This window comes from Microtus oregoni, unplaced genomic scaffold (genome assembly GCF_018167655.1).
Source record: "Microtus oregoni isolate MIOR12 unplaced genomic scaffold, Mior012 000006F_ref0000085, whole genome shotgun sequence".
Classification (NCBI taxonomy): domain Eukaryota; kingdom Metazoa; phylum Chordata; class Mammalia; order Rodentia; family Cricetidae; genus Microtus; species Microtus oregoni.
Window position 1 is genome coordinate 53,817,367 of NW_024543065.1, and position 25,816 is coordinate 53,843,182.

The 25,816-nt window shown below is 52.2% G+C and overlaps 2 protein-coding genes across 3 annotated transcripts in view; both read left to right on the forward strand.

Annotated features, from left to right (window-relative positions):
• Nucleotides 1-1,557: 1,557 nt before the first annotated feature.
• Tmem145 (transmembrane protein 145) lies at nucleotides 1,558-12,179 on the forward strand. 2 transcript variants are annotated; one of them, XM_041654884.1, is made up of 15 exons: nucleotides 1,558-1,729; nucleotides 2,435-2,509; nucleotides 2,626-2,703; nucleotides 2,789-2,875; nucleotides 2,953-3,054; nucleotides 3,144-3,228; nucleotides 3,326-3,397; nucleotides 3,702-3,770; nucleotides 4,102-4,182; nucleotides 4,279-4,357; nucleotides 4,492-4,585; nucleotides 5,115-5,287; nucleotides 6,742-6,862; nucleotides 10,679-10,885; nucleotides 11,377-12,179. In XM_041654884.1, exons 1-15 carry the CDS (start codon nucleotides 1,610-1,612, stop codon nucleotides 11,629-11,631), a joined length of 1,698 nt encoding a protein of 565 aa, XP_041510818.1. In that variant the 5' UTR covers nucleotides 1,558-1,609; the 3' UTR covers nucleotides 11,632-12,179. The 2 variants fall into 2 exon arrangements, with proteins under 2 accessions (XP_041510818.1, XP_041510817.1); XM_041654883.1 differs by having other exon boundaries at nucleotides 10,679-11,260; nucleotides 11,377-11,517.
• An 823-nt stretch (nucleotides 12,180-13,002) lies between these two features.
• The window catches only part of Megf8 (multiple EGF like domains 8), a 48,597-nt gene continuing 35,783 nt past the window's right edge, over nucleotides 13,003-25,816 (forward strand). Inside the window, exons 1-8 of the mRNA XM_041654828.1 lie at nucleotides 13,003-13,772; nucleotides 19,875-20,038; nucleotides 20,653-20,859; nucleotides 21,643-21,823; nucleotides 21,907-21,995; nucleotides 23,207-23,622; nucleotides 24,221-24,366; nucleotides 24,581-24,703. Of these exons, the coding sequence (XP_041510762.1) occupies nucleotides 13,586-13,772; nucleotides 19,875-20,038; nucleotides 20,653-20,859; nucleotides 21,643-21,823; nucleotides 21,907-21,995; nucleotides 23,207-23,622; nucleotides 24,221-24,366; nucleotides 24,581-24,703 (1,513 nt within the window). The 5' untranslated portion in view covers nucleotides 13,003-13,585. The remainder of the gene's footprint in view (nucleotides 13,773-19,874; nucleotides 20,039-20,652; nucleotides 20,860-21,642; nucleotides 21,824-21,906; nucleotides 21,996-23,206; nucleotides 23,623-24,220; nucleotides 24,367-24,580; nucleotides 24,704-25,816) is intronic.

Genomic DNA, 25,816 nt, shown 5'->3' on the forward strand with positions numbered 1-25,816 from the left:
TTTTCTTTAGCTCTGAATTCTAAGGTCAAGATGGAGAGCATGCCACTTGTTACCTTGCTGGAGTCTGAGGGACCAGCAGGAGGGGTGCATGCCTCTCAGAGCATGGAGTGGTGAAGATGGGAGGACTAAGAGTTCACAACTACCCTTTGTTTCAACCAACCTGGACTCTGAGTCCAATAAACCCCAACAAAACAAAAGATAGCAACTCTCCCCTCTAATGCATACACAGTAAATTAATAATCATCCCAAGTGGTTACGGGGTAAAGATCTCACACAAAGTTTTCCCCTCTGCCCATGTGTGTGAGTGTGTGTATGGTTTGTTTGTTGTGGGTTTGTTTGTTTGTTTGAGACAATCTTCCTAGGGTAGCCCCAGCTGTCCTGAAACTTGCTATGTAGACCACTGGCTTAGAAATTGGGGCAATTCACCTCCATCTCCCAAGTGCTAGCATTAATTGCTTGTGCCCCATCTCACCCCAGGGATTGTATTTATTTTCCATTTGGGGAATGTAATTTAGGAACTAGCACATGCTAGGCAAGCATACCACCACTGAGCTCCATCCCTAGCCAGAAAACTTTTTTTTTGTGGCTCAGTGTTTTTAAACATATTCTCACTATGTGGCCCTGCATAAACAAGTCTGGCTTTGAACTCACAGAGAGTTGCCTGTTTCTGGTTCCCAAGTACAGGGTTAAAGGTGTGCGCCACCACGTCTGGCCAGAAAGCTTTTTAAATGGTATTTTGAGTAGCCCTGAATTTTCTACAGTGGAGGGTGAAGGATGCAGCTAGGAATGTTGGAGTCTGAGAAGAAGAATCAAATTGGGGTCTGATGCTGGAAGGCCTTCCCAGGGCTCTCAATTGCCCTATGGAAAACGATAGGATTAATAGCAGCTTGGGAGGGACAAGGAAACTATACTGGGAGATAAGGGGTCCACTGTCTTGGCCTAGGTCTTCTGGTGGGGAAATGACAAAGATTTTCACCCCAGCAGTGGGAGTACTAGCTCCTGGTTATCTCACACTGCTGTCTCACAGTGGCAGCTAGGGTTCACATCCTAGGGGTGGGGCAGGCAGCCAGGAATGGTTGATCTGGAGGGCTTTACCGTGTGTGTGTGTGTGTGTGTGTGTGTGTGTGTGTGTCCCAGAACAATATCTGAGTCTCTGTGGGTCTAGTGTGCACTTGACAGGGTTTGTCGAATCTAGGGAATGGGTAATAATAGAATAATTTGGGGTCTAATTTGGGCGGGAAAAGTTAGGACGAAGTTCAGTTTTCTGGGTTGTGGGCATCCTGGAGTCTGCAGTCAGGAGTAGGCCCTGTTTGTAAGAATGAGTTCAGTTTAGGACGCACGCATCTAGAGGTAACTTAGAGACGACTGTAGAAGAGGACCAGAGCTGGGGCAAGGTGAATGGGAATGGGGCGAGAGACTGGGAAAGGTTCTCTCTCAGGTGGGAAGGGTAGGAGCCGGTTTGGGCTCATCCCGGGGGTGGGCAGAGACCGCGGAGTCCGGCGGCCCCTTTAATCGGGGGCGCGCGCTGGCCAGCCCGCGCGCTCTCGCCGCCGTCACTGGGCTGGAGCGGGAGCCTGAGCTGAGCCGAGCCGAAGCCAGAGCGGGAGGAATGGAGCCTTCGCGCGCGCCCGCGCTGCGCCGCCTGCTGCCGCCGCTGCTGCTCCTGCTGCTGCCACTGTCCCCCCGCGCCCGGGCCAAGTACGTGCGGGGCAATCTTAGCTCCAAGGAGGTAAGCACATTGAACCATTCATTCCCTAGCGTTCCCCGGCCCGCGGGACCTAAGAGGGGAGGATACCGCCCCGCCCCCTGCGCCCCTCCCGGGTCGGGGCCTGGATGATGGGGGTAATGGGCTAGGGCGGGGGCTGCGGGCTGCACTGTGGTTGTCGAGGTAAGGTTGGGTGGGGAGGGGTCGGTTGCGAGAGTCGGAGTTACAGGGAGCAGAGCTGCACCGTGGTGGTGCTGAAGGGACAGCACCCCTCACTCCACCAAGTGGAGGTCGCCTGGCCTGCTCAGGACCAGCAGGGAAGGTTTGGAAGATTCCCCAGGATGGCATAGTCTGTGGGACCACCTTGGCGTGTGTGTGTGTGTGTGTGTGTGTGTGTGTGTGTGTGTGTGTGACTGGGGGAATGCAGCTGAGAAAGAGTGCAGGACAGATGGTGGCAGAGATATGCACCTGGCCATCCATGGTCTTCTTTAGTGTCTGGAAGATGGGGAGGAGGGAAGGAAACTTGAGGGACATCTGAGAGAAAAAAACAGGGAGCAGGAATTTGGACACACAGCAAATGAATCTGGAAAGAATTCTGGAGGTGACTTAGCCACCTTGTGGTATTTGGGAAGCCAAATGGCCTTAGGTAGGGAAGAAAAGTTGAGGGTCTGTGGGTGGGATCGAGCTGAGTTCTTGAAGAACTTGGCTCTCACTGGGTCCTTTTGCCAGGACTGGGTGTTCCTGACAAGATTTTGTTTCCTCTCCGATTATGGCCGACTGGACTTCCGATTCCGATACCCCGAGGTGAGTCTCCCTAGCCACACTCCAAGCTGAAGCTGGACTCTACCTTGGCCCTCCAAGGCAAAAGCTGCCCAGCTTCCTGTAAAGACCCCCCAACTGCCAAATCTCTGGGTCTTCAGGCCAAGTGCTGCCAGAACATCCTCCTCTATTTTGATGATCCATCCCAGTGGCCAGCCGTGTACAAGGCAAGGGACAAGGTGAGGGCTGTGAGGAGTGTGTGGGGGGGGAACAACAGAAGGCCGTGGCCATTCAGAGGGTGACCATGTCCCTGCCTTGCCCCAGGACTGCTTGGCTAAGGAGTCTGTGATCAGGCCCGAGAACAACCAGGTCATCAATCTCACCACCCAGTATGCCTGGTCAGGCTGTCAGGTGCGGTACTAAAGGCCGGGGTGGGGAGTGCCTGGTGGCACCAAGGACAAGGCTGCAGCCTTATGGCTTCTCCCCAGGTGGTGTCAGAGGAGGGAACTCGCTACTTGAGCTGCTCCAGTGGCCGCAGCTTCCGTTCTGTGCGTGAAAGATGGTGGTATATAGCACTCAGCAAGTGTGGGGTAAGGGGCTGGGGCAGCCATCTATCTTTTCTCCTCTCTCCCTTCACTACCTGCCCAGAGCCCTTCTCAGACCTCTCCACTGCCCACAGGGAGATGGACTGCAGCTGGAGTATGAGATGGTCCTTACCAATGGCAAGTCCTTCTGGACACGGCACTTTTCAGCAGATGAATTCGGTGAGCAGCTATTGGAGGAACGGGACAGATGAAAACAAGGAGCAGGTAGAGATGTCCACTCAAAAAGCCTTCTCCTGTCCCTTCCACTGAATCCTAGGGATCCTGGAGACAGATGTGACCTTTCTTCTCATCTTCACCCTCATCTTCATCCTTTCTTGTTACTTTGGATGTGAGTACAACGTATGTGGTGGGAGGGTTAAGAGTAGTGGGAGAAGCTGGGAGGTGGTGGCACACACCCTTAATCCCAGCATTCAGGAGGCAGAGGCAGGCGGATCTCTGTGAGTTCAAGACCAGCCTGGTCTACAGAGCGAGTTCCAGGATATCCAGAGCTATACAGAGGAACCCTGGTTCAAAACAAAACAAAAAACAAGCAAGGAGAGGGGGGTGGGTGGGAGGGGAAGGGGAGGTAGGAGAGCCGAGATAGGGAAATGTTCCTCCTCCACCTGTGTACAACTTTCCCGTTTCCTTCTTAGATTTGCTGAAAGGCCGACAGTTGCTCCACACGACTTATAAAATGTTCATGGTTGCAGCAGGAGTGGAGGGTGAGGTTTGGAAGTACCCCAGATGTTGGGTTCTCTGAGAAGGCAGCCTTGGGAGGAGGGCATGGCCTCCTGGGCCTGAGGGAGGAGGACTTCCATCTGCACTTTTAGATCTGAGGAAAGAGATGCTGTAATCTGGCGTTGGGTCTGAGGGAGGAGAGGCTGGGGCCACGGCCTCCATAGTTTCCTAGCAGGGTGCAGTAACAGATATTCCGGACTTCCGGTGGGAGTGGCAGAGGGTCAGACATTTGGATCATAGTGCTTGTGGATAATGATATCCCAAAGCTGTTTTTTGTCCTGTCCCCCCCACCCCCCGGCCTCTCATCTCTCCCAGTTCTGAGCCTCCTGTTCTTTTGCATCTACTGGGGCCAGTATGCCACGGATGGCATTGGCAATGGGAGCCTGAAGATCTTGGGTGAGAATAGACCGGAGCCAAGGGAGGGCAGAAACCTCCTCGGGGTCTGCTGACCTCGCTGAGCCCATGCCGAGCCATCTTCTCTTCCCTTCCCAGCCAAGCTGCTCTTCTCCTCCAGTTTCCTCATCTTCCTGCTCACACTCATCCTTCTGGGGAAGGGATTCACAGTGACACGGTGCCCGGGCAGGGATTGCTCAATGGGTGGCTGGGCTGGGGAGCAGGGCCGGGAGGTGGAGGTGGGGGGTGTGGCTGCTCCCTCTTCCCTGACAGCATCCATCCTGCTGTCTCCCCTCACGGCCTGCTTGCCAGAGGCCGCATCAGCCATTCGGGCTCCGTGAAGCTGTCCGTGTACATGACCCTGTACACCCTCACCCATGTGGTGCTGCTCACCTATGAGGCAGAAGTGAGTGTCCAAGGTTCTTGCCAGCCCCTCTCCTTGTTGCCCTGTCTCCTGCCCCTCCCCACAGAGCATCCTCTTCTCTCCCACTCTGCGTTTCTGCCTCTCCATCTGTCTTTCAGTGATTCCTCCCTCTGGTTAGCTTTCCTCCTCCTCCTCTTTGTCTATCATAGTCAAGCTCCATGTTGAAGAGTCAGGGACCTAGCTTTATTTAGGCTCCCCTACTTGATAGCTGGCCATTCCCACCCCTACTTAGGGGCCTGTTTCCTCCTGTGAAAAGTTAGGGGTATCTTAAGCACATTCAGGGCTCTTTAGAGGCTTTATGTCACCTGTGTGGGGGTGACAATGGGGCCTCCTTCACTGTGTCAATGGAGTTATAGTATTTAGCCCCATGGTGAGCATGTGTAGTTGCTGTAGGTTCCTTATATACCTATGTAGGATTCTAACCACATCCCTAGTTGCCCTTGTCTCTATCCCTGGGGTAGGATTCGGGGTCAGAGGCCAGGGCTATGACAAACCCTGTCTATGGGTTCAGTTCTTTGATCCAGGCCAGGTACTGTACACATACGAATCTCCAGCTGGTTACGGGCTCATCGGGCTACAGGTGGCAGCCTATGTGTGGTTCTGCTATGCTGTGCTGGTGTCCCTTCGTCACTTTCCTGAGAAGCAGCCCTTTTATGTACCCTTCTTTGCTGCCTACACTCTCTGGTGAGACATGGTGGGGGACCCCAACCTGCCTCTCCCCACAACCGAAAGCATTCTCAGGAAGGAAAAGGGGCTTTTGAGAGAAGTGGTTGGAGCAGGACAGTGGTGGTGCATGCCTTTAGTCTCAGCACCGGGGAGGAAGAGGCAGGAGAATCTCTGAGTAAGTTCCAGAACAGTCAGAGCTACACAGAAAAACCCTGTTTCCAGGGGTGGGTGAAGTTTAATCCCAGCACTTGGGAAGGCAGAGGCCGGTGGATCTCTGAGTTTGAGGCCAACTGGGGTCTACGGGAGCTAGTTCCAGGACAGCTAGGGTGGTTGCACAGAAAAATCCTGTCTCAACAACAAACAAACAAACAACAACAGGAACAAAAAGAATTTGTCATATTGCTTCATGAGACAAGGTTGTCACCAGAATCTCCTTCAGAAGGTTATCTTGAGCATTTGAAAATACATGAAGATTTAGTGTCTGTCACACAGTGAGTGTTCAATAAAAATTCACTGAATAGTTATACATGCCAGAACTTGGAAGGTGGAGGCAGGAAGATCAGGAGTTCAAAGCTAAACTCACCTACATAGCAGCTCAAGGCTATCCCAGGCTATATAAGACCCTATGTCAAAAACCTCAGCACTTTTGGGAGGTAGGTGGTGGTGCGAAACTTTTCATCCAAGCACTCGGGAGGCAGAGGCAGAAAGATCTCTGAGTTCGAGGCCAGCTTGGTCTACAGAGTGAGTTCCAAGACATCCAGGGCTACACAGAGAAACCCTGTCTCAGAAAACAAAACAAAGAGGTAGAAAAAGCTCAGCAGTTTAGAGTGTTTGTTGCTTTTCCAGAGGGTCAGGTTGGTTTCCAGTAACCACACAAGGCTGCTCACAATGGCCTATAACTCCAGCTTCACATCCTATTATCTCTGAAGGCCTCTGAAGGCCCCTGCACACTGTGGCACACACACAAGAAATAAGAAATCTTTAAAAAACAAACAAAAACCTCAGTTACTATTGTTCAACAATGTTAATGTAAAGAGGGCAGATTCCAAGCCAGACTGGGTGCAGATCGCAGCTCTGAAATGTCCAAGCTGTTTGATCTTAGACAAGGCCTTTGCATTCTCATCTGCTATTGGAAATGGAAACCTTACTTGTTTCCTGGACCTAGCGTAAGAGTTAAATGAGCTCTTATATATAAAATGTTTGGAAACATACAAAAGTCCTTAATTGCTACTGTTATTAACTCAACCACAGGATATCTATGGATGTCCTATCAGATGCCGGGGTTGGGCTGGTGTGGCACTGAGAGAAATTCAGCCTAGACTTTGTCCACTGGAATTTCAACATCTGGCTTTCAAAGGCTACTCTGGCCATTCTCTAGTTTGGGATCTCTTGGGGCCTGTGAATGATGGCAGGGGAGGTGGGGACATGGGTGGGGGGGCACTGGTAGCTATCCACTCTAACCCTCCCTACAGGTTCTTTGCTGTCCCTGTCATGGCCCTGATCGCCAATTTTGGGATCCCGAAATGGGCCCGAGAGAAGATCGTCAACGGCATCCAGCTGGGGATCCACTTGTATGCCCACGGCGTGTTTCTGGTGAGAACGGCTATCGGAGTGGGTCCACTTGTATGCCCACGGCGTGTTTCTGGTGAGAGTGGTTATCGGAGTGTGTCCACTTGTATGCCCACGGCGTGTTTCTGGTGAGAGTGGTTATCGGAGTGGGTCCACTTGTATGCCCACGGCGTGTTTCTGGTGAGAGTGGTTATCGGAGTGGGTCCACTTGTATGCCCACGGCGTGTTTCTGGTGAGAGTGGTTATCGGAGTGGGTCCACTTGTATGCCCACGGCGTGTTTCTGGTGAGAGTGGTTATCAGAGTGGGTCCACTTGTATGCCCACGGCGTGTTTCTGGTGAGAACAGCTATCGGAGTGTGTCCACTTGTTCGCCCACGGCGTGTTTCTGGTGAGAGTGGCTATCGGAGTGGGTCCACTTGTATGCCCACGGCATGTTTCTGGTGAGAGTGGTTATCGGAGTGGGGTGTGAACTGAACTCCGAATGATGTGCGAGGCCTGGAAGGCCTGTCCTGTTTTTATCTTTTGAGATGGGCTTGTTATGAAATCCAGTCAGCCTTGCAACTAGGAGCCTCAGTTTCTTGAGTGCTGGGATTACAGGCCTGTGGCACCGCTGTTGGTCTATCTCCCTTGCATTTATTCCGTAGTCACTGGAAGGCACTCTCTGCCTGCTGGGTACACTACCATGTCCCCCAGAGCCCTCCTTCTCTGTCCTTTCTCCTGACTTCTTCACACACACCCTTTTTGCCCCTCTTTTTTTCTTGACTCTGTGTCCCCAGGCTTTAATGTTTCTGTTTGTGCCATCACTACCCACCTAAAGCCCTTGGTGTCTTCCCTGCTTTCTCTCCATTCTTCCAGCTAGACAGGACAGGCTGGGACTCTTGGGAGCCTAGATCTAACCAGTGTTTACACCAGACCTAGGCATAAAGATCTTAGCCTTATCTGTTAGTTAGGTTTTTGTTTTGTTTTTGCTGTTTTTTCGAGTCAGGGTTCCTGGAACCAGTTCTGTAGATCTGGCTGGCCTCAAACTCAGAGATCCACCTGCCTCTGCCTCCCGAGCTCTGGGATTAAAGCTGTGTGCCACCACTGCTAGGCTTGTTTTTAGCTGTTATTTGTCCTAATTCATATCCTATCTCCTTTTCTTGATGATAGTTCTCATATTCACTTACTTAGTAGTTTGTGTGTGCATGAAAGGTTGTTTTTTGAGACAGGTGCTCACTAGGCTGACTGGGAACTCGCTGTATAGACCACGCTAGCCTAGAACTCAGAGATTTGCCTGCCTTTGCCTACTGAATGTGGGTATCAAAGTTGTGTGCCACCATACCTGGTTGGAGGTTTATTATTTTTTGTTTCTGTGAGACAGAGTTTCTCTGTGTAGCCCTGGCTGTCCTGGAACTTGCTCTATAACAGGCTGGCCTCCAACTCACAGAGATCCTCCTGCCTCTGCCTCCTGAGTGCTAGGATTAAAGGCATGCACCACCATTGCCCGGCTGGAGATTTATTTTTTAAGATAGTCTCACTGTGTAGGTCAGGCTGGTCCCAAGTTTGCGTTAATTCTCCTCCCTTGGTCTTTTGAGTGCTGAAGTTGGGGTTACACATATGTACCACTGCACGTGGCTCACAGTATTAATACATGCACCCATCAATTATGCCTGGGCATGTGTTTCTAACCGGCCTGCTTCTTTTTCTTTTCTGTTTTCTTTCCTTCCTTCCTTTCCCCATTCCTCCTCCCAAGCCCCACCCCCTTTTTGTAACAGAATCTTGCTGTGTAGCCCTGACTGCCCTTGGCATCACAACAATCCTCTTGTCCTGGCCTTCTGAGTTCAAGATTACAGGCCTTCGCCAGCATGCCAGGCTCTAGCCTGATTCTTGCTAGAAATATCCATATGGATTTCTTTTCTGGCTGTCTTGTTCAGTTGCCGGACAGCCCAGGAGTCATCATGTGTACTATACAGAGGGTAGAAGTTGAGCTCTGTAAAAGGAGATGGTTTGCTGGGGTTTCATGGCCTTTGGTAGCAGAATGTGCACTTTGAATCCTGTTCTTCTCTGGCAGATAGGTCGCACGTGGGGGATAGCACCCAAGCAGAAATAGGCATTGTTAAATTTGGTGTGATAGCACATGCTTGTAATCTCAGAACTTGGAGAACTAGAGGCAGGAGGATCAGGAGTTCAAGGTCACCCTTCTACAGAAATAACAGCAGAAAAAAATAATAAAGAAAAACATAATTTTTGAAGTTAGCCTGGGCTATATGAGACCGTGTCTCAAAAGAAAACAAAACGAAATAAACAAACAGGTACCCTTGAGGGTTCTAGCTTTAACCCTGGGGACCTACCATTTACAACACACTCAACTCCAGGGAAGGGATCACGTCCACCATCCTCCACCTCAGGACATAGCGTAAATGCAGACCCACTCACCTTCCCTGGGGAGTGTACCTTGAGGTTCAGCAGGAAGTCAGAAAGGGCTAGAAAGAAACACTGAGAACCCACCACGCAGGAGGCTCCACACCAGTGGTTTGCATTTCTGCCCTCTCATCTTTCCAGATAGGCACTGTAATCTTGGTGGCTGGTGAGGCTCAGTTTAATCAACGTGCCCCAGATCCACACTTAGCAAGGGATGGAGCCAAGAGTAGCGACACCGGCTCGGAACACAAGACAAGTGCTCTTGCTGTCATTTCACCACAGTAGGCTAGCTTCCTTCTGAAATGTGTGCAGCTTAGCTCAGCACCGCTGCAGCTCTGGCTCCCCACAGCTCACGCCGTCCAGCGCAGCCTCAGTGAGGCTGAGTATGGCGGCAGAGACAGATCTAGAAGCATCACCAGTATCCTGGAAAAATCCAGCCAGTATTTATTGAGAGCTAGGCACTGCTCTAGATTCAGTTTGGGATTTAACAGGGATTAGAAAAGTCAAGGTCTGAGCTAACTGTGGTGGTAAATGCTTATAATAGAAGCACTTGGCCGAGGCAGGAGGATGGTATTGTAGACTGTCTCTGAAGAGGAAGGAAAAAGTCAATTCCTACTTTTAAGGAGGTGACATTCTGAAGAGCCTATGAACTGATGTTTAATTGAACTTCTTGTGTTTATGGACATATTCTAAGGCTGGGCATGGTGCCGAACAACCATAATCCAATTCTAGAAGGGTGTGTATGTGTGTGTGTGTGGGGGGGGGGAGATTAGGCGTTTGGGAGGGGATCAGGAGTTCAAGGTCATCATTAGCTACTCAGCAAGTCTCGGGCCAGCCTGGACTACATGAGACCCTCTCAAAAACAAGACACCCAAAAGAATGGTAGTTTTTTTCTATGCTCTCCAATAAGGTGCCTAAGGAGCACTTGAACATAGGTAAAAATAGCATAACAGAGAAACAACTTTACATTTACCTTGATTCCATTTAAGCCATATGTAGCTAGTGGCTATTGTACTGGACAGCACAGGATACGTAACCCATGACCTAGTCAGACCTAGTAGTCAGGATTGTGATGGAGGGCACACCCAGCAAAGTAATTAGAGGTGTGTTGAGGGGAAAGGTCAAAATGCAGATAGACACCCCACTGGTGCCTAATGCAGTCTGAGGTTCAGGAGTCACACAGAGAGGTCAAGTGGAGGGCAATCATCTAGTTCTCTAAACTTTATGGGGCCTGGACACCGCTTCTCAAACCTGTCTTCTTTTTTTTTTTTTTTCCGAGACAGGGTTTCTCTGTGGTTTTGGAGCCTGTCCTGGAACTAGCTCTTGTAGACCAGGCTGGTCTCGAACTCACAGAGATCCTCCTGCCTCTGCCTCCCAAGTGCTGGGATTAAAGGCGTGCGCCACCACCGCCCGGCCTCAAACCTGTCTTCTTTCTCTCAGATCATGACTCGCCCATCCGCGGCCAACAAGAACTTCCCATACCATGTGCGAACTTCGCAGATCGCCTCGGCTGGGGTGCCTGGACCCGGAGGGAGTCAATCCGCAGATAAGGCGTTCCCGCAGCACGTCTATGGAAACGTGACGTTCATCAGCGACTCGGTGCCCAACTTCACGGAGCTCTTCTCCATCCCCCCGCCCACCTCCTCTGTAAGCCCCGCAGCCCCGGCGCCCGAGGAGCTGCTGGCGCCGCCCCTGGAGTACCTGACCCCGCTCCCCGCCCCGCCGCCGCCCCCTGCACCCTGGCGCCTGAGCCCACCCCTGGCCTTCCGCACTCCCCGTGCCCCGACACCCCGACTTGACCGTCCCCCGGCGCCTGCGCCCACCCTACCCGACTGGGTTCTGGCGCTGTTGCGCACGCCCCCGAGGACGCCCCGCGCCGTGCCCCCGCCGCCCGCCTTCCGAGGCTGGTCCCCATCTCCCCCACCGCCGCCAGAGTTTGCCCGGCGCACCCCGACGCCACCCCTTGAGTATCTGGCCCCGCTGCCCAGGCGCCCAACCACCCACTCCTTCCCTGACTGACACGTGCGTCCATACTTGGGGTGGTGGGAGTCCTCTAGGGGGAGGGGGACGGGCCTTCGGGGCCGCATTTGCTCCCCCGAGGGTCCCAGGCGACCTCTGACCCTGACCCCCCATCCCAGGCCGGGAAGCAGGTGGAGGAGACAGCGGTGGCGGCGGCGGCGGCAGCTGCCCCGAGGGGCCGCGTGGTGACCACGGCGGAACCGGGCGCAGCCTCCCCGCCCCCTTCCGCTCGGTACCCCAAGGCGGTCGACTCGGGCTGGGATGGCCCGACGCCGTCCTACCAGCCGCTCGTACCCCAGACGGCTGCGCCGCACACCGGCTTCACCGAATACTTCAGCATGCACACGGCCGGGGGCCCTGCACCCCCGGTCTGAGCATCCCTACCCTGCCCCTCCTCTGCCCCACGGGCGGCGCACCGGGCCCCGGCTGGGCTCCGGAACCCCTTCTCTTTCCCGGCCCAAGGGCTCGGCCATGCCAGGTGCCCCACCCCTCACCCTTCCCACACCCCGCACCCAGGTAGGGTGCGCTGTGTCCTGCCCCTTACCCTCTTGTGCCAAACGGTCCCGCGGGAGCCGCTCTCCGCGTCCCCTCCCTCAGCCCCTGCCCCGAACGGCTCCGGAATCTGGACTCCCGCTCTTCCGTGATCTCCGTCCCCCTGACCCCCTCCGAGACCTCTGACCCTGCTGGACTCCGGAACACCCGTGACGACCGCCTGGACCCTGTCCGTGACTCTCCAGGACCCTGCGACCCTCGAGCCACTGTTCAGGGACGGATATTGTGAAGCTGGCCTCTACTTTGAAACCCTCTCTCTGGGTTTTGTGACCTCGGACCAGTGCTTTGTCCGTCCCTATGCCAGGGACCTTCCCATGGCCCCTGGCAGAAAGACGTTTTCTCTTCTTGCCAAATAAAGAGGATTCGTTGAGTTTTGTTGTTGTTTTTTTTCTCTATAACATGGCTTCTTTTCCATCTTAATTTTTTTAATAAAAGGCTTATTTATGAGTGTTTTCCCTGCATGTATGTCAGTGTACTATTGTGCGTACCTCGTGCAGGAAAAGGCCAGAAGAGGTCGTTGGATGCCCTAGTAGATAGTTGTGAGGCACTATGAAGGTGCTGGGAATGGAACCCAGATCCTCTGCAAGAGCAACAAGTGCTGTAAACTGCTAAGTCGTCTCTCCAGCTTCTTTTCTGTCTTGATGGTGCTTAGAAACATTTTAAGCCCCAGGGGTCTCAGTGTATTTATTAAATAGCATTTTGAGTCTGGAAGCCCGAGCCTGCATAACCTGATATTTATGTTGATCCTGAATCTGGAGCACAGAAAATAACCATCTAGCACAGCTTTCTACCGCTCCTTTATTTTTTAGCCTTCACTTTTACATCAGAGATAGAGGCGCCCTCCAGTGGCACAAGCTTTGCTCAACCGCTGACTGGCAGTGTACTTTCTTTTAACGCGATTTGGGGTTACACTCTCAGCAATGCGCATGCGTAATTTTCTCTGCGTTGGATTCCCGTTCCCTGCTGCGCAAGCGGCTGGGACCAGATGGGAGGGAAAGTTTCCGGAAGTCTTCCCAGAGAAGGGGTGGGGCTAGGCGCTCCGTGGTCCTCCCAGGGCCGCTCTGACCCGCCACTCTGCATCCTCTCGCCTCCTCCTAGCCTGGCGTTCTCGCAGAGGCAGCGCGGCTCCCGCCCCCTCGCCCTCTCCTCCGGTCCCCCCCCCCCCCAGGCCGCTCTGGCCCGGGAGTCCCCAGGTCTCTCTGATCTAGCCCATCCGGCTCCGGAGGGAGGCGCGGGTGGGTAAGCAGAAGAGTAAACCCAAGGGATCCCGGCCGGGACCCTGAAGGCAGGCTCCGCCCCTGGCACTGCCTCGCGCCCCGCCCCCGCCTGGAGGGGTCGCCCCGGGAGTCCCGGCCCGCACCCGCTATGGAGGATCCTGCTGCGCTGTAGAGCACGTCGCTCCTGGGGACTGCCTTTACGGTCTGTTTTGGCCTTGCAGTAGCCTGAGTCTAATTTTTGGGCACCGTTTATGGGGTCGACCCCCTATGGGGGCTCGTGTCTATAGGGGACCCCTACGGTCCCTAGAGGTTGGCCCTATCCACAACGACTCGGTGTCCAGGGCCTTCCATGGGTCTATAGGGCCCGCCCCTCGGCTTCAAGAGCCCATCAACAGAGGCTCTTTCCTTGGCCCAGACTGCGTCGCTGGTACACCACTGGACTACAAGGCCATGCTACACATGCTATAAAGATTGCATCCTCAGGGCCTCACTCCCGTAGAGGGTCCTCTCCAGGTCTTCACGGCCCTCCCGTTTCTTAGGGTCCGGGCGGGAGGCGGCGATGGCCTTGGGCCGAGCTCTGGCCGTGGCCCTGGCACTGGCCTTGGCAGTGCTGGAGCCCCTGTCCCTCAGGGTGCTGGCGGGTGATTGCAAGGGGCAGCGACAGGTGCTACGGGAGGCGCCAGGCTTCGTGACGGATGGTGCAGGCAACTACAGCGTAAATGGCAACTGCGAGTGGCTTATCGAGGGTGAGTGGGGCCGCGTGGGTCACTCACTTGTTCTCTGGTTCATTCATTTATGCGTTCATTCACTCAGAACATTCCTAGAGCCCGGCCCCGTTCCGGGACTTTTGCTGTAAAATGTTGAACATACAGGGTTGCAGCCAGTCTGGGCCCTAACTCTGATAGGATGGAATATGCAGAGAGTCAGATTGACAGTACAACCAGGAGTATTAGAGAGGGGTATTTTTCCTCACTTGAAAAACTTGGACTCTAAGGCCTTAGGATCTAGTCTCTATTTCATACGAGTTTTGTGACTTTGGACAGATTAGTTTTGAAGGCTCAGTTTCCTTTACTCCAAATGGGCATAATGTTAGTACTTACCTCTAAGTTAAAATGGAAAGAGTCAGATATTTAATGTGCTGGATGTCTGGTGTGGTGGTATAGTCAGGGTTCTCTAGAGAAGAACTTACAAAGTGAATCTATATAGAAAGGAGATTTATGAGAGTGGCTTGCAGGCTGGGGTCCAGCTAGTCCAACAATGGCTAGAATTTCTTTTTTGTTTTTTTGAGACAGGGTTTCTCTGTGTAGCTTTGGAGCCTGTCTTGGAACTCGCTCTGCAGGCTGGCCTCGAACTCATAAAGATCTGCCTGCCTCTGTTTCTCAAGTGCTGGGATTAAAGGTGTGCACCACTAATGCTCAGCTAAGGCAGGATTTCTTGTCCACAATTGCCTGCCTGGCCCTTCTGGGCATTCTCTCATTTCTGCTCGCCCTCTTAACGTAAGTATGCCGGCACTGCAGCCATGCACCGTTGCATCAGGCTTTGTGTAGATTCTAAGGAGCTGAACTTTGGTCTTTATCCTCTGAGACATCTCCTCAGCTTTGAGGGTTTCGTTTTGTTTTTGACAGGCTCTCTCACTTTATAGCTCAGACCTGTCTGGAGTTTTGCATGGTGGGATGGGCATTGCTATCAGGACCTAGTGTGCACAACGAGACAGTGTTCAGGTCTAAGGTGAAGGGGGAAATGGGAGTTAGTGACTAGGCCTAGGGGAGGGACAGGACTCTGCTGGAAGGTACACAGGAACAGCACTGGAGCGCGTATAGGCGTTTACTGGGGTATGAAAGTGACCAGCCTCTATCAGGACACGAGGGAAGTATGTCTTAGGATCTCTGTCTATGTTTGTCTAGCATAGTAGACTCGGAGGTGAGAAGGAGCCAGAGCAGGTCCTTGAAGGCTACATTGGCAGTGGTATTGGGGGTACCAGAGGGCTGTCTACTAAATGGTTTAGAGCAGGCATTTTTGTCAGCCAGAGCCTGGGTGGAGGGTGACAAACTAGAGACTTGGTGTATGGAAACAGTGAGTTCCCAAGTGGGGCAGAGGCTAAAGAGGTCGAGGTGTGAACCCTGCAGGGAGAGATGTCTGTGGGTTTTCCCCAATGAGATGGGAGCCAACTGGTTGAATGTGGGTGTGGGAGGCATCTCTCACCACTGAGAACCAGTATCTTAGGTAAAAATGTTGATGCAAGCTTGTCATCTGAGTACTTGAGAGACTGAGGCCAGGAGAGCCCAGGTTAGAGGTTAGCCTGGGCTATATAGTAGACCCTGTTTCAAATATAACCTCAAAAGTCTAAGTGGGCTGGTTGCTTATTGTTTGTAGCCCAGGTTGGCTGTAAACTAAAAATTCTCCTACGTCAGCCTCCCTAGTGTTGGGATTATAGGAGTGTGCCATGCCTGGCATACTCACTTCTTATACCATGCTTGTATTTTGTCTGGTCCTAGACTTCCCAGCATCCTCTGGAGTAAGAGCATCGGGGTTTCCACCAAGGGCCGGGTAGGAGGCGGGGCTTGGGGTCAGATTTCTTTCTGGGATGGAGTTGGGTTGAAACTAGAGACCTTGAGTTTTGGGAGGGAGGCAGATGATGAGCCAGCCTCCAACTAAATGGCTCTTGACAAAGATGCACTTGTTTTGGGTCCCAGATGGAATGGATTGTTTGGTGAAGGCTGGTGAGATTCTGGGAGATCTAGATTCTTGGTTCTGCTGAATAGTTCTTGTGCAATCTCCAGACCATGGTGGGGATGTGTATGTTATATCCCCAGGTTCTGGTCAGGAATCTGTATGTGGTATCAAAGCCAGAGAGAATGGTTCTCTGTCTGTCTGTCTGTCTTTCCTCCTTCCTCCTCTTCTTTTGTTTTAGTCTTTTCTTTTTTGAGACAGGGCTTCTCTGTGTAGCCCTTGCTGTCCTGAAACTCATTCTGTAGACCAGGCTGGCCTTGAACTCACAGAGAGCCTCTTGGTTCTGCTTCCTGAGTGCTGGGATTAAAGGTGTGCGCCACCATCGCCCAACTTGGTCTTTTGTTTTTTGAGACAAGGTCTCACGTAGCTCAGGATGCTCTGGCACATGCCAATGATGACCCTAATTCTGTTTTCCAAATGTTGGGGTTATAGGGACCCCTCACTACACCTGGCTTTGTAGTAGTGTTTGTTGTTGTTTGCTTTTTAGTTTATTTTATTCTTATTTGAGTGTTTCACCTGGGTGTATGTATGTATGGTGTGTGTGTGCCTGGTGCCTAAGGTCAAAAGAGGGTGTCAGATCTCTGAAGCTGATAGTTGTGAGCCCCCATGTTGGTGCCAGGAATCGAATTTGTTGCATTCTAAGATGATGAGACATCTCTCTAGTCCAGACTTTTATTTTTTGATATTACAATTATGTTTCCCTGTTACTTTTTTTTCCCCTCCAAACTCCCTTATACCCTTCCTTGTTCTCTTTCAAATTCACGGCTCTCTGGGCTGGAGAGAAGGCTCAGAAGTTAAAAGCATTGACTGTTCTTCCAGAGGTCCTGAGTTCAATTCCCAGCAACCACATGGTGGCTCACAACCATCTGTAATGAGATCTGGTGCCCTCTTCTGGCCTGCAGGCATACATGCAGACAGAACACTATATACACAATAAGTAAATATATGTTAAAAAAATTCATAGCTCTCTTGTAAATATTAATTGTTATACACATATATGTATATAAATGTATATTGCTCAATACATATATACAACCTGTTTAGTCAGTATGATTTGTGGGTTTTTTTTTTTGTTGTTGTTGTTTTCCTATTTCTGCTTCTGAGGCAAGCTCTTGCTGTGTTGCTCTGGATGGCCTTGAGCACAGTCCTTCCACTCCTGCCTAACCAGTCATGTAATCATGTGTGTCTTCCATCTCTCATACAGAGACTGCTTAGCCTTGCTCAGTGCCAGGCCTTGTGCCAAGGCAGTCTTTGGGAAGCAATTAGGCTCAGGTCCTGGTCCTGTCCTATCGTCCTCCTAGACTGCGGGGGAGTAGCCCTAGACACAGATAGTCCCGACACTTGACAGTTATTCTGGTGTGTGGGAATCCCAAAGAGAGGCTCCTAACCCAGCCCTGGACCATCAGGGCTGGCTTCCTGGAGGAGGCCTCCAAACATAAAGCAGCAGATTGTGCAGAGGCCCGGTTCCCCATGGAGCTGGGATTCCAGACCTGGTTCACCACACTTGACCGCTCTGGTGGCAGTCTGAGAGATGAGGTCAAGGAGCTGGCTTTCTTTTCCTGGCTCAGCAGCTGTGAAAGCCTTTCGAGAAGAGGAGGGCCAGGGCCAGGTGTCAGGTTGAGAAGAACTGTTAGAGATGATGTTAGGGCATGACCTCAGGCCACATGTGGGAGGACAGTGACAAGGCAGTGGCCAGGTGAGGCTCATTACTGAACATCGCAGCTCTGGGCTGGCAGACTGTAGTCATCTTGTTGAGAATTCCCACCAGTTTTAGTCTGTTCGGAGAATTATTCCCATTTCATAGGCAAGGAAGCTAAGGCTCATAAGACCCCGAAAACTGAGGTGAGCTAGGTAGTTAAGATAGAGTGGGCCTGAGAAGAGAGAGCACTCCCATCCCCCAGGGGTCTGTGTTGGTTTTCAGATGGTCATGTAGCTCTGCAGGCCTGGAACCCACTATCCTCTTACCTCAGACTCCAGAGTGCCGGAATATAGCCAGAGATGACCTTAAACTTGAGTCCCCCCCCCCCGCCCCATACTGGGGTTGCACCATGTGCAGCCAAGCCCGGGTGCACGTGGTTGGGAGCCCGGAGCTTTGCACACACTAGGCAAGCGCTCTACTGCTGCGGCACATCCACTCCCCAACTTTAGCTATTCTGAGGAGCCCGATGCTTTCTGGCTGCTTGGCCTTTACTCACACTGTTCTAGAAAGTCTGCCCTGGAACCTCCTGTGTGTGACAGGCACACTCATTTTATAACTGAACCACTCCCCCAGCCCCTCCCTGGGGGCTGTTAGGCAAGTTCCACAGCGGAGCTACTCCTTGGCTCACCTGTGGCCATTAGTATTCCCACTTTGTCGGACTTCCAAAGAGGCCCCTTTCAGAATTGCTCTTTGATGTTGGTTGTCAGCTGGAACACACAGTGACTTTTCCTCGTTGCTCTGGCTTTTCATGAATAACAGCTGTGTTCAGAGAGGGAGCCAGCTGTCTAGGATGCCAAGGTGAACTGTGAATTGTGGAAGGCTTCTCGGTTTCAGGAGCCCTAGATGATCACTTCTGCTTTCTATTGGCCAGGCAAGTCACTGAGGCCCTTCCCAGGTGCAAGGGCAGGGAATTAAGTGTGTGTGTGTGTCCTCAAAACAGGGTTTATCTGTGTAGCCTTGGCTATTCAGGAACTTGCTCTGTAGACCAGGCTGGCCTCAAACTCAGAGATTGGCCTTCTTCTGCTTCTGAGTGCTGGGATTAGAGTCATGAGCCATGACTGCCCAGCTTTATATAAAGTCACATATATTCATATACATACACACATAAGATATATATCTGTATCTATATCTATCTTAACAAGACCTATACAAGCTCAAGCCAGCATTCACCTTTATATTCAGAAAGCAAGAGAGAGAGAGAGGGACAGAGAGAGGGTTGGTGTGATGGCACACGTTTGTAATCCCAGCATCCTGGAGACTGAGGCAGAGTTTGAAGTCAGCCTAGGATTTAGGAAATGTTGTCTCTAGGAGGGAAAAAAAAAGTTTCCTTGTTTTTCAGTACAGGGGATGAAACCTGGGGCCTCTGACATGCTGGACAGTACTCTTCCCCTGAGCTACATCCCCAAAGCAGGCCTAAATATCTTACCAGGTGGTGGTGGTGCACACCTTTAAACCCAGCACTCAGGAGTCAGAGGCAGGCAGATCTCTGAGTTCGAGGCCAGCCTGGTCTACAAAGTGAGTTCCAGGGCTGCACAGTGAGACCCTGTTTCAAAAACAAACATGCCAGGCAGTGATGGCGCATGCCTTTAATCCCAGCACGCGGGAGGCAGAGGCAGGTGGATCTCTGAGTTCAAGGCCAGCCTGGTCTATAGAGCAAGTTCCAGGACAGCCAGGGCTCCACAGAGGAAAACAGACAAACAAAAAACACGACTGGAGAGGTGGCTCAGAGGTTAAGAGCACTGGCTGTTCTTCTGGAGGTTCTGAGTTCAATTCCTGCAACCACATGGTGGCTTGAAACTACAGTGAGATCTGGTGTGGAGGCAGACCACTGTATACATAGTAAATAAATCAATCTTTATTTTTTATTATTTTTAGAAAAGAGAGAGACCTTGGCTCTACCACAGTCTTAGCAGCTGTGTCTGTTACTTGTGAGAAAACCGTCCTCGAGGGCAGCAGCTTGCCCAAGGGCACACAGCTAGTAGCCATTGAGGAACAAAGGCCAGATTTGATGACTGGCTGTCTAGTTTTCTTGAGTGCATGTAGTATCAAAGTAAGCAGAGGCAGAGTCTCTGCAGGTGTGGCAGGGTACTTTGAGGTGAGTTCTTTGTGCTGGTGGGGGGCAGGATTCTCTTGACACAGCCTGCTAGGGCCTCGTCTGGTGTCAGGAACACTGTGCTGTGGATGAGAAGGGCTTTGTGAATTTCTTCAAGTTGATTGACGGTGGCCGTTCATCCCCAAAGCAGAGCCGAGGCTGCCCTTCCTCCGAGCTCCTGGCTTCTGTCTGTCTCAGCTGTGTGAGACAGGAGCTCTCTGGAACCCTCACATCGCTGCCCAGAATAAGGTGTGCTGGGGTCAGTGGGTGGCTGCATGGGTCCTTGCAGAGCGTGTTGGAACTTGTCTCCCTGTGCTTACTTCTCAGCCCCGAGCCCTCAGCATCGAATCCTGCTGGACTTCCTTTTCCTGGACACGGAGTGTACTTATGACTACCTGTTTGTGTATGATGGTGACTCACCCCAAGGCCCACTGCTCGCTAGTCTGAGTGGGAGCACCCGGCCCCCACCCATTGAGGCTTCCTCAGGCAAGGTTAGTGGTGGGGATACAGGATCTCTTGGGAACGTGAGGGAGAGGAGGAGCACACACCTAGGAAGAGATCAGAAGGGACAACAAAAGCCAGTCAGAGGATATCAGAGAAGATACAGTGGAAGGTGGAAAAAGACAGAATGCTGGGGTTGGTGGTGCATTCCTGTGATCTATGTGCTTACGAGGCTGAGGCAGAAGGATTGCTGAGAGTTTGAGACCAGCCCGGGCTCCATCGTGAAACCCTGTCCCAAAGCAGCTACAACAACGAAACAAAGGCCTCCACGTACACACAGAACATAGTGCAGGGCTGGGGCTCAGTTGGTAGAGTGTTTGCTTAGCATTCAGAAAGCCCCGGGTTTGATCCCCAGCACCCCATAAAATGAGTGTGATTGCACACACTTGTAATGCCAGTACTGGGGAAGCAGAGACAGGAGGATCAGAAATAGGAGGTCATTTTCATCTACATAATGGGTACAAAGCCAGCCTGGGCTAGATGAGATTCTTTTTCAAAAACAACAAAAGGAGGCAGACAAAGAAAAGCAGTGGGTTCCCGAGGGGGGGGGTGTCCACTGTCTGGGTGCTGCCTACCCGTTGTACCCAGTCCTCTTGTCTTGTAGATGTTGCTCCACCTTTTCAGTGATGCCAACTACAACCTGCTGGGTTTCAACGCCTCCTTCCGCTTCTCTCTGTGTCCTGGGGGCTGCCGGAATCATGGACAGTGCAAGTCACCAGGAGTGTGTGTCTGTGAGCCTGGCTGGGGAGGTCCGGACTGTGGCTTGCAGGAATGCTCAGCCTACTGTGGCAGCCATGGCACCTGTGCCTCGGTGAGCTGTCCCCCACTGAACCTTCCTGGGATCCTGATCTGTGACCATACTTGCCACGTCTGGGGCCTTGTTCCACCATGACACGCCCCTCCCCACTGCTCTGGGAGCCAGTCCCCTCTCCTTCCAGGTCTTTCCCTGACTTGTGACTTCAACCCCACCCCACCTCCACCTGCTCCTCTCCCTTCAAGACCCCAGTTCTGGTTCTGCGCTCATCTCCAGCCATCCTTCACCTAGGAGTAATAATACCTCCATCCTCTGTTTGGCTTTGGGTTTCTGCCATGATTTTTGTTTGATTGTTTTTGAGACAGCTTCTCATTTGGTAACTAGGCTGCCTTCAAACTTGAGATCCTCCTCCCTCAGCCTCCTGAGTTCTGGACCACACCTGGCTCATTGTCAGAACTCCTTTCATTTCACCCTAACCTTACGTCTCAGCTCTACACCCCCAACTTGTGATCTGTATTGTGTTTAGAACCCTCCTTTCCTCAACCTCTGAGATCTGAGCTCAGCCAGCCCAGACCTCACTAGCATGTCCTCTTCTGTCTGTTCTTGCGTTTTCCATGGGTCTGTCTGTTCTGCCCCACCTTGTCTTCCTTGAGATGTATCTTTGTGTCGCCTGTTCCTTTGTCCCCTTGCTTGTCCCCTTCTTTCTGAATGTTTCTTTGAACATTCTTTCCGTTTCTGTTTCTCTTTCTACCTTGCTGTCTTGAATCTGTTTCTTTCTGTGTGTTCCCTGGCCCATATCTCGGTCTCTTTCTCTTTACCTTTTTGTCCCCTTCATCCCAGACCCTGGGACCATGCCGCTGTGAGCCTGGATTCCTTGGACGAGCCTGTGACCTGCACTTGTGGGAGAACCAGGGGGCTGGCTGGTGGCACAATGTGAGTGCTGGGGACCCTGCCTTCTCTGCGCGAATTGGGGCAGCCGGTGCCTTCCTGTCCCCACCTGGGCTGCTGGCTGTCTTTGGAGGTGAGCAGCTGGGGAGTGGGTGTTTGAAGGGTCTGGAGGCTGTCAGCCTGTGCCCGGGGTTGACTGCACTTTCTTACTTACAGGCCAGGACCTTAACAAGGCCCTGGGCGACCTTGTCCTGTACAACTTCTCCACAAACACCTGGGAGTCCTGGGACCTGAGTCCTGCTCCGGTACGAACCCTCCTCTGCCCCGACTGGGGAACTGCCCACCCATGACCCCTTCACCCTGCTACCAGCTACCTCCTTGTTTCTGTTTTTGCTCATTCGGAGATTCCTTATCTTGCCCCTTCCCCCTTCTTTCTATAGCTATTATTCTCCATCCCTCTCCGCATTTGCCCCCTCTTCTCTTTCCCCTTCCCTCAGCCAGCCGGCCTACTTCCCTTCCTTCCGTTTTTTTGAGACAGGGTCTTTGGACAGCCCAGGGTGGCTTTGAACCCCTGATTTTCCTTCTTCTCATACTGGGATTGGAGACATATACTACCAAACCTAGTGTATGTGTGTCTCTATCAATCTGCCTCTGTCTGATTTCTTGGTATCCTGTTCTGTCTTGGTCTCTATTCCTCTGGGGTTGTTTCTCACTGTTGCTCACTTCTATTTCTATCTTCCTGCCTCCTCACTCTCTCACGGTGCTTCTCTGTCACCATCTCTGTTTTTATTCTCGTGTCTCATGTCTGTATGCCTGCCTGCCTCCCTCCCTCCCTCCCTCCTTCCCTCCCTCCCTGCCTTCTTTCTTCCTTCCTTCCTTCCTCCCTCCCTCTCCTCTCCCTCCTCCTTCTTTCTTTCTTCCTTTTTTCTTTTTCTTTTCTTTCTTTTTTTTCTTTTTTGAGATAGGGTTTCTCTATGTAATAGCCCTGGCTGTCCCGGAATTTGCTCTGTAGACCAACCAGGCTGGCTTCGAACTGAGAGATTTCACCTATCTGTGCCTCCCGAGTGCTGGGATTAAAGGCATGCACCACTACTTCCTGACTCCTTCTTTCTTTTATTTTGAGTTAAGGATTTAGGCTGATGTGGCTCCCAGTCTGTAGCCCAGGCTGGCCTTGAATTCATGGCAGTCTTCCTGCCTCAGCCTCAGAAGTGTTGAGATTAGAAGTGCATGCCACCAGACCTGACTTTCTGTTTGCTTATTCTTTATTTCCTTCTTCTTCTCTTTTTGTTTGGCTTATTTGTCTGCTTGAAGCAGAGTCTCATGTAGCCTAGTCTGCTCTCAGATTCACTGTATGTCCCAGGCTGGTCTTGAACTCGTGATCCTCTTGCCTCTGTCACTGCTGTACTTGGCTTGTCTCCTAGTCCCTCTCTGCATGTCTGTTTTTCTGTCTTTATGTCTCTCTGCTCTGGCCCTTTCTACATGTCACCATCTCTGTCTCCTTGTCTCTTCCCAACAGGCTGCCCGGCACTCCCATGTAGCAGTGGCCTGGGCTGGCTTCCTGGTGCTGATGGGTGGTGAGCTGGCCAATGGCTTGCTCACCAATGATGTGTGGGCCTTCAGCCCCTTGGGTGGAGGCCACTGGGAGCTTCTGGCTCCACCTGCTTCCAGTCCCTCTGGGCCCCCAGGCCTGGCCGGCCATGCAGCTGCTCTGGTGGACGACATCTGGTTGTATGTGTCCGGTGGCCGCACTCAGCATGACCTGTTTTCTTCTGGCCTCTTCCGTTTCCGCCTGGACCACACCAGCAGGGGCTACTGGGAGCAGGTGATTCCAGCAGGTGGGCGGCCACCTGCTGCCACTGGCCACTCTATGGTATTCCATGCCTCGTCCCGTACCCTGCTGGTTCATGGTGGACACCGGCCTTCCACTGCCCGGTGAGTAACCTGTCCTGTACTCCTGTGCTTCAGGGCCATACCAGCCAAACACCCTGGTGACCTTAGTCCTGAGAGGTCTTTGCTCAGTGACAGACTCCTGTGCTCATGCCATCCTTCATCCTCTTCCTCTTCCTTCTCCCTCCTCCTCCTCCTTCTCCTTTTTTTGGTTTTTCGAGACAGGATTTCTCTGTAACTTTGGAGCCTGTCCTGGAATTCGCTCTGTAGGCCAGGCTGGCCTCAAACTCAGAGATTCTCCTACCTCTGCCTCCCGAGTGCTGGGATTAAAGGCGTGCGCCACCACTGCCTGGCTTCGACACTTCTTTCTTTCACCATTCCTTTGTTCACTTATTTACACACTATCCCTGTTTACACGCTCTGACCGTTTCTTCCCACACACTCCCACCCATTCACCTGCCCGTTGTCCAGCTCTTGCCAGATTATGAAGGTACTAGACCCTGCTAGGACCTGGGTCCTGCCCATAGTGAATATCTGCTTAGGATGGGAAAGGGTCATGGTCGTCTCTGTCCTGGGTGAGTGAAGCCAGAGGAGGGAAGGAAGCCCTTCCTCCCCTGAGCCCTGGCCTGTCTCTTCCCTGTAGGTTTTCCGTGCGGGTGAACTCCACTGAGCTCTTCCATGTGGATCGGCGTGTGTGGACCACGCTGAAGGGCCGGGATGGGCTCCAGGGTCCACGGGAGAGAGCCTTCCACACAGCCAGTGTTCTGGGAAACTACATGGTGGTCTACGGTGAGATTTCCCTGATCATGTCTGCCTACCTGTCGTCCTGAGCTGAGACTCAGCCTGAATGTCCCTCCCTCCCCTAAGGTTTACCTGAGCCCACCCTGAGCTGAGACTCCTCACGGGTGTCCTCCCTCCCCCAAGTCTTCCCTGAGCTAAGACTCCACGTGGGTGTCCTCCCTCCCTCAAGGCTTGCAAGCTGTGCCCTTTCCTCCTTTCCCAGGGGGCAATGTGCACACCCATTACCAGGAGGAAAAGTGCTATGAAGATGGCATCTTCTTTTACCACCTTGGTTGCCACCAGTGGGTGTCAGGGGCTGAGCTTGCCCCACCAGGAACCCCTGAGGGTAAGTCATTCCTCTGCCTGAAGGCTTTTGAAGGTCTCTGAATTTTAGCAAGAGCTGCCTCAGTCCTCTGGAGAAAAGCAGGGTGGGGGGGGGCGTAGGGGGAGGTGTGGTGGTGTTTGACCAGGAAGCAGATGCAGGGGCACTTAACTTTGATTCTATTTTCTATTTTTAAATATGTGAATGTGTGTGTATGTGCAGTGTGCACATGTGGAGGCCAGAGGACAACCTCAGGTATTGTCCTCAGGAATAGTCCACCTGAGTCAGGGTCTCTCCTTGGCCTGGAGCTCACCAGCTAGGCTAGTCTGGCCAGCCAGTGAGCCCTAGGCTCCCTCCTGGTCCACGTCCACAGTGCTGGCATTATAGGTGTTCTGCCATGCCTGGTATTTTTGTGACTGTTCTGGTTATTGAACTCTAGTCCTAATGCTTCTGAGGCAAGCACTTTACCAGCTGAGCCATCTTTCCAGCTCCAGAACCAAGGGTCTAGTTGGGAGTTTACCATTTTGTAGCGCCCTAAGTTGCTTCCTAAGGTGAGTGACTTCATAGTCGTAGTGGGCAGGAGGTAGAGCCGCAATGGCTGACTTCAAACACTTCAAACAGGCATCTACACAAAAGCATGCCTTGATGCCTGCGCCTTATTGTCCTCAACGAAGAAATGGGGTTCTGATATGATGTGTGAAGTGTGACTCGCACAGTGGAGAGGTCAACAGTTGTCTCCAGGATTCCTTATTTTTGTTTGTTTGTTTTTTGGAGACAATTTCTTTGTGTAGTCTGTCCTGTCCTGGAACTCACTCTGTAGACCAGACTGGTCTTGAACTCACAGAGATCCACCTGCGTCTGCTTCCCAAGTACTGGGACTAAAGGTGTGCACCACCTCGGTTCACTTTTTAAAAGCAGAAAAGGTTCATTTCTTGGTTCATTTTGGTGAAAGCATCAGGCTGGGCTGGATCTGGGTGCTCGGTGATAGATGGCCTTGGCCATTTCTCTCTCTGGTTCTCAGCTGGGATCCCTTCTCTTCCTACTTGTTTTGTCTTTTTATTTGTGTGTGTGTGTGTGTGTGTGTGTGTGTGTGTGTGTGTGCGTGCTCAGGCCAGAGTACGTGTGTGGAGGTCCTGA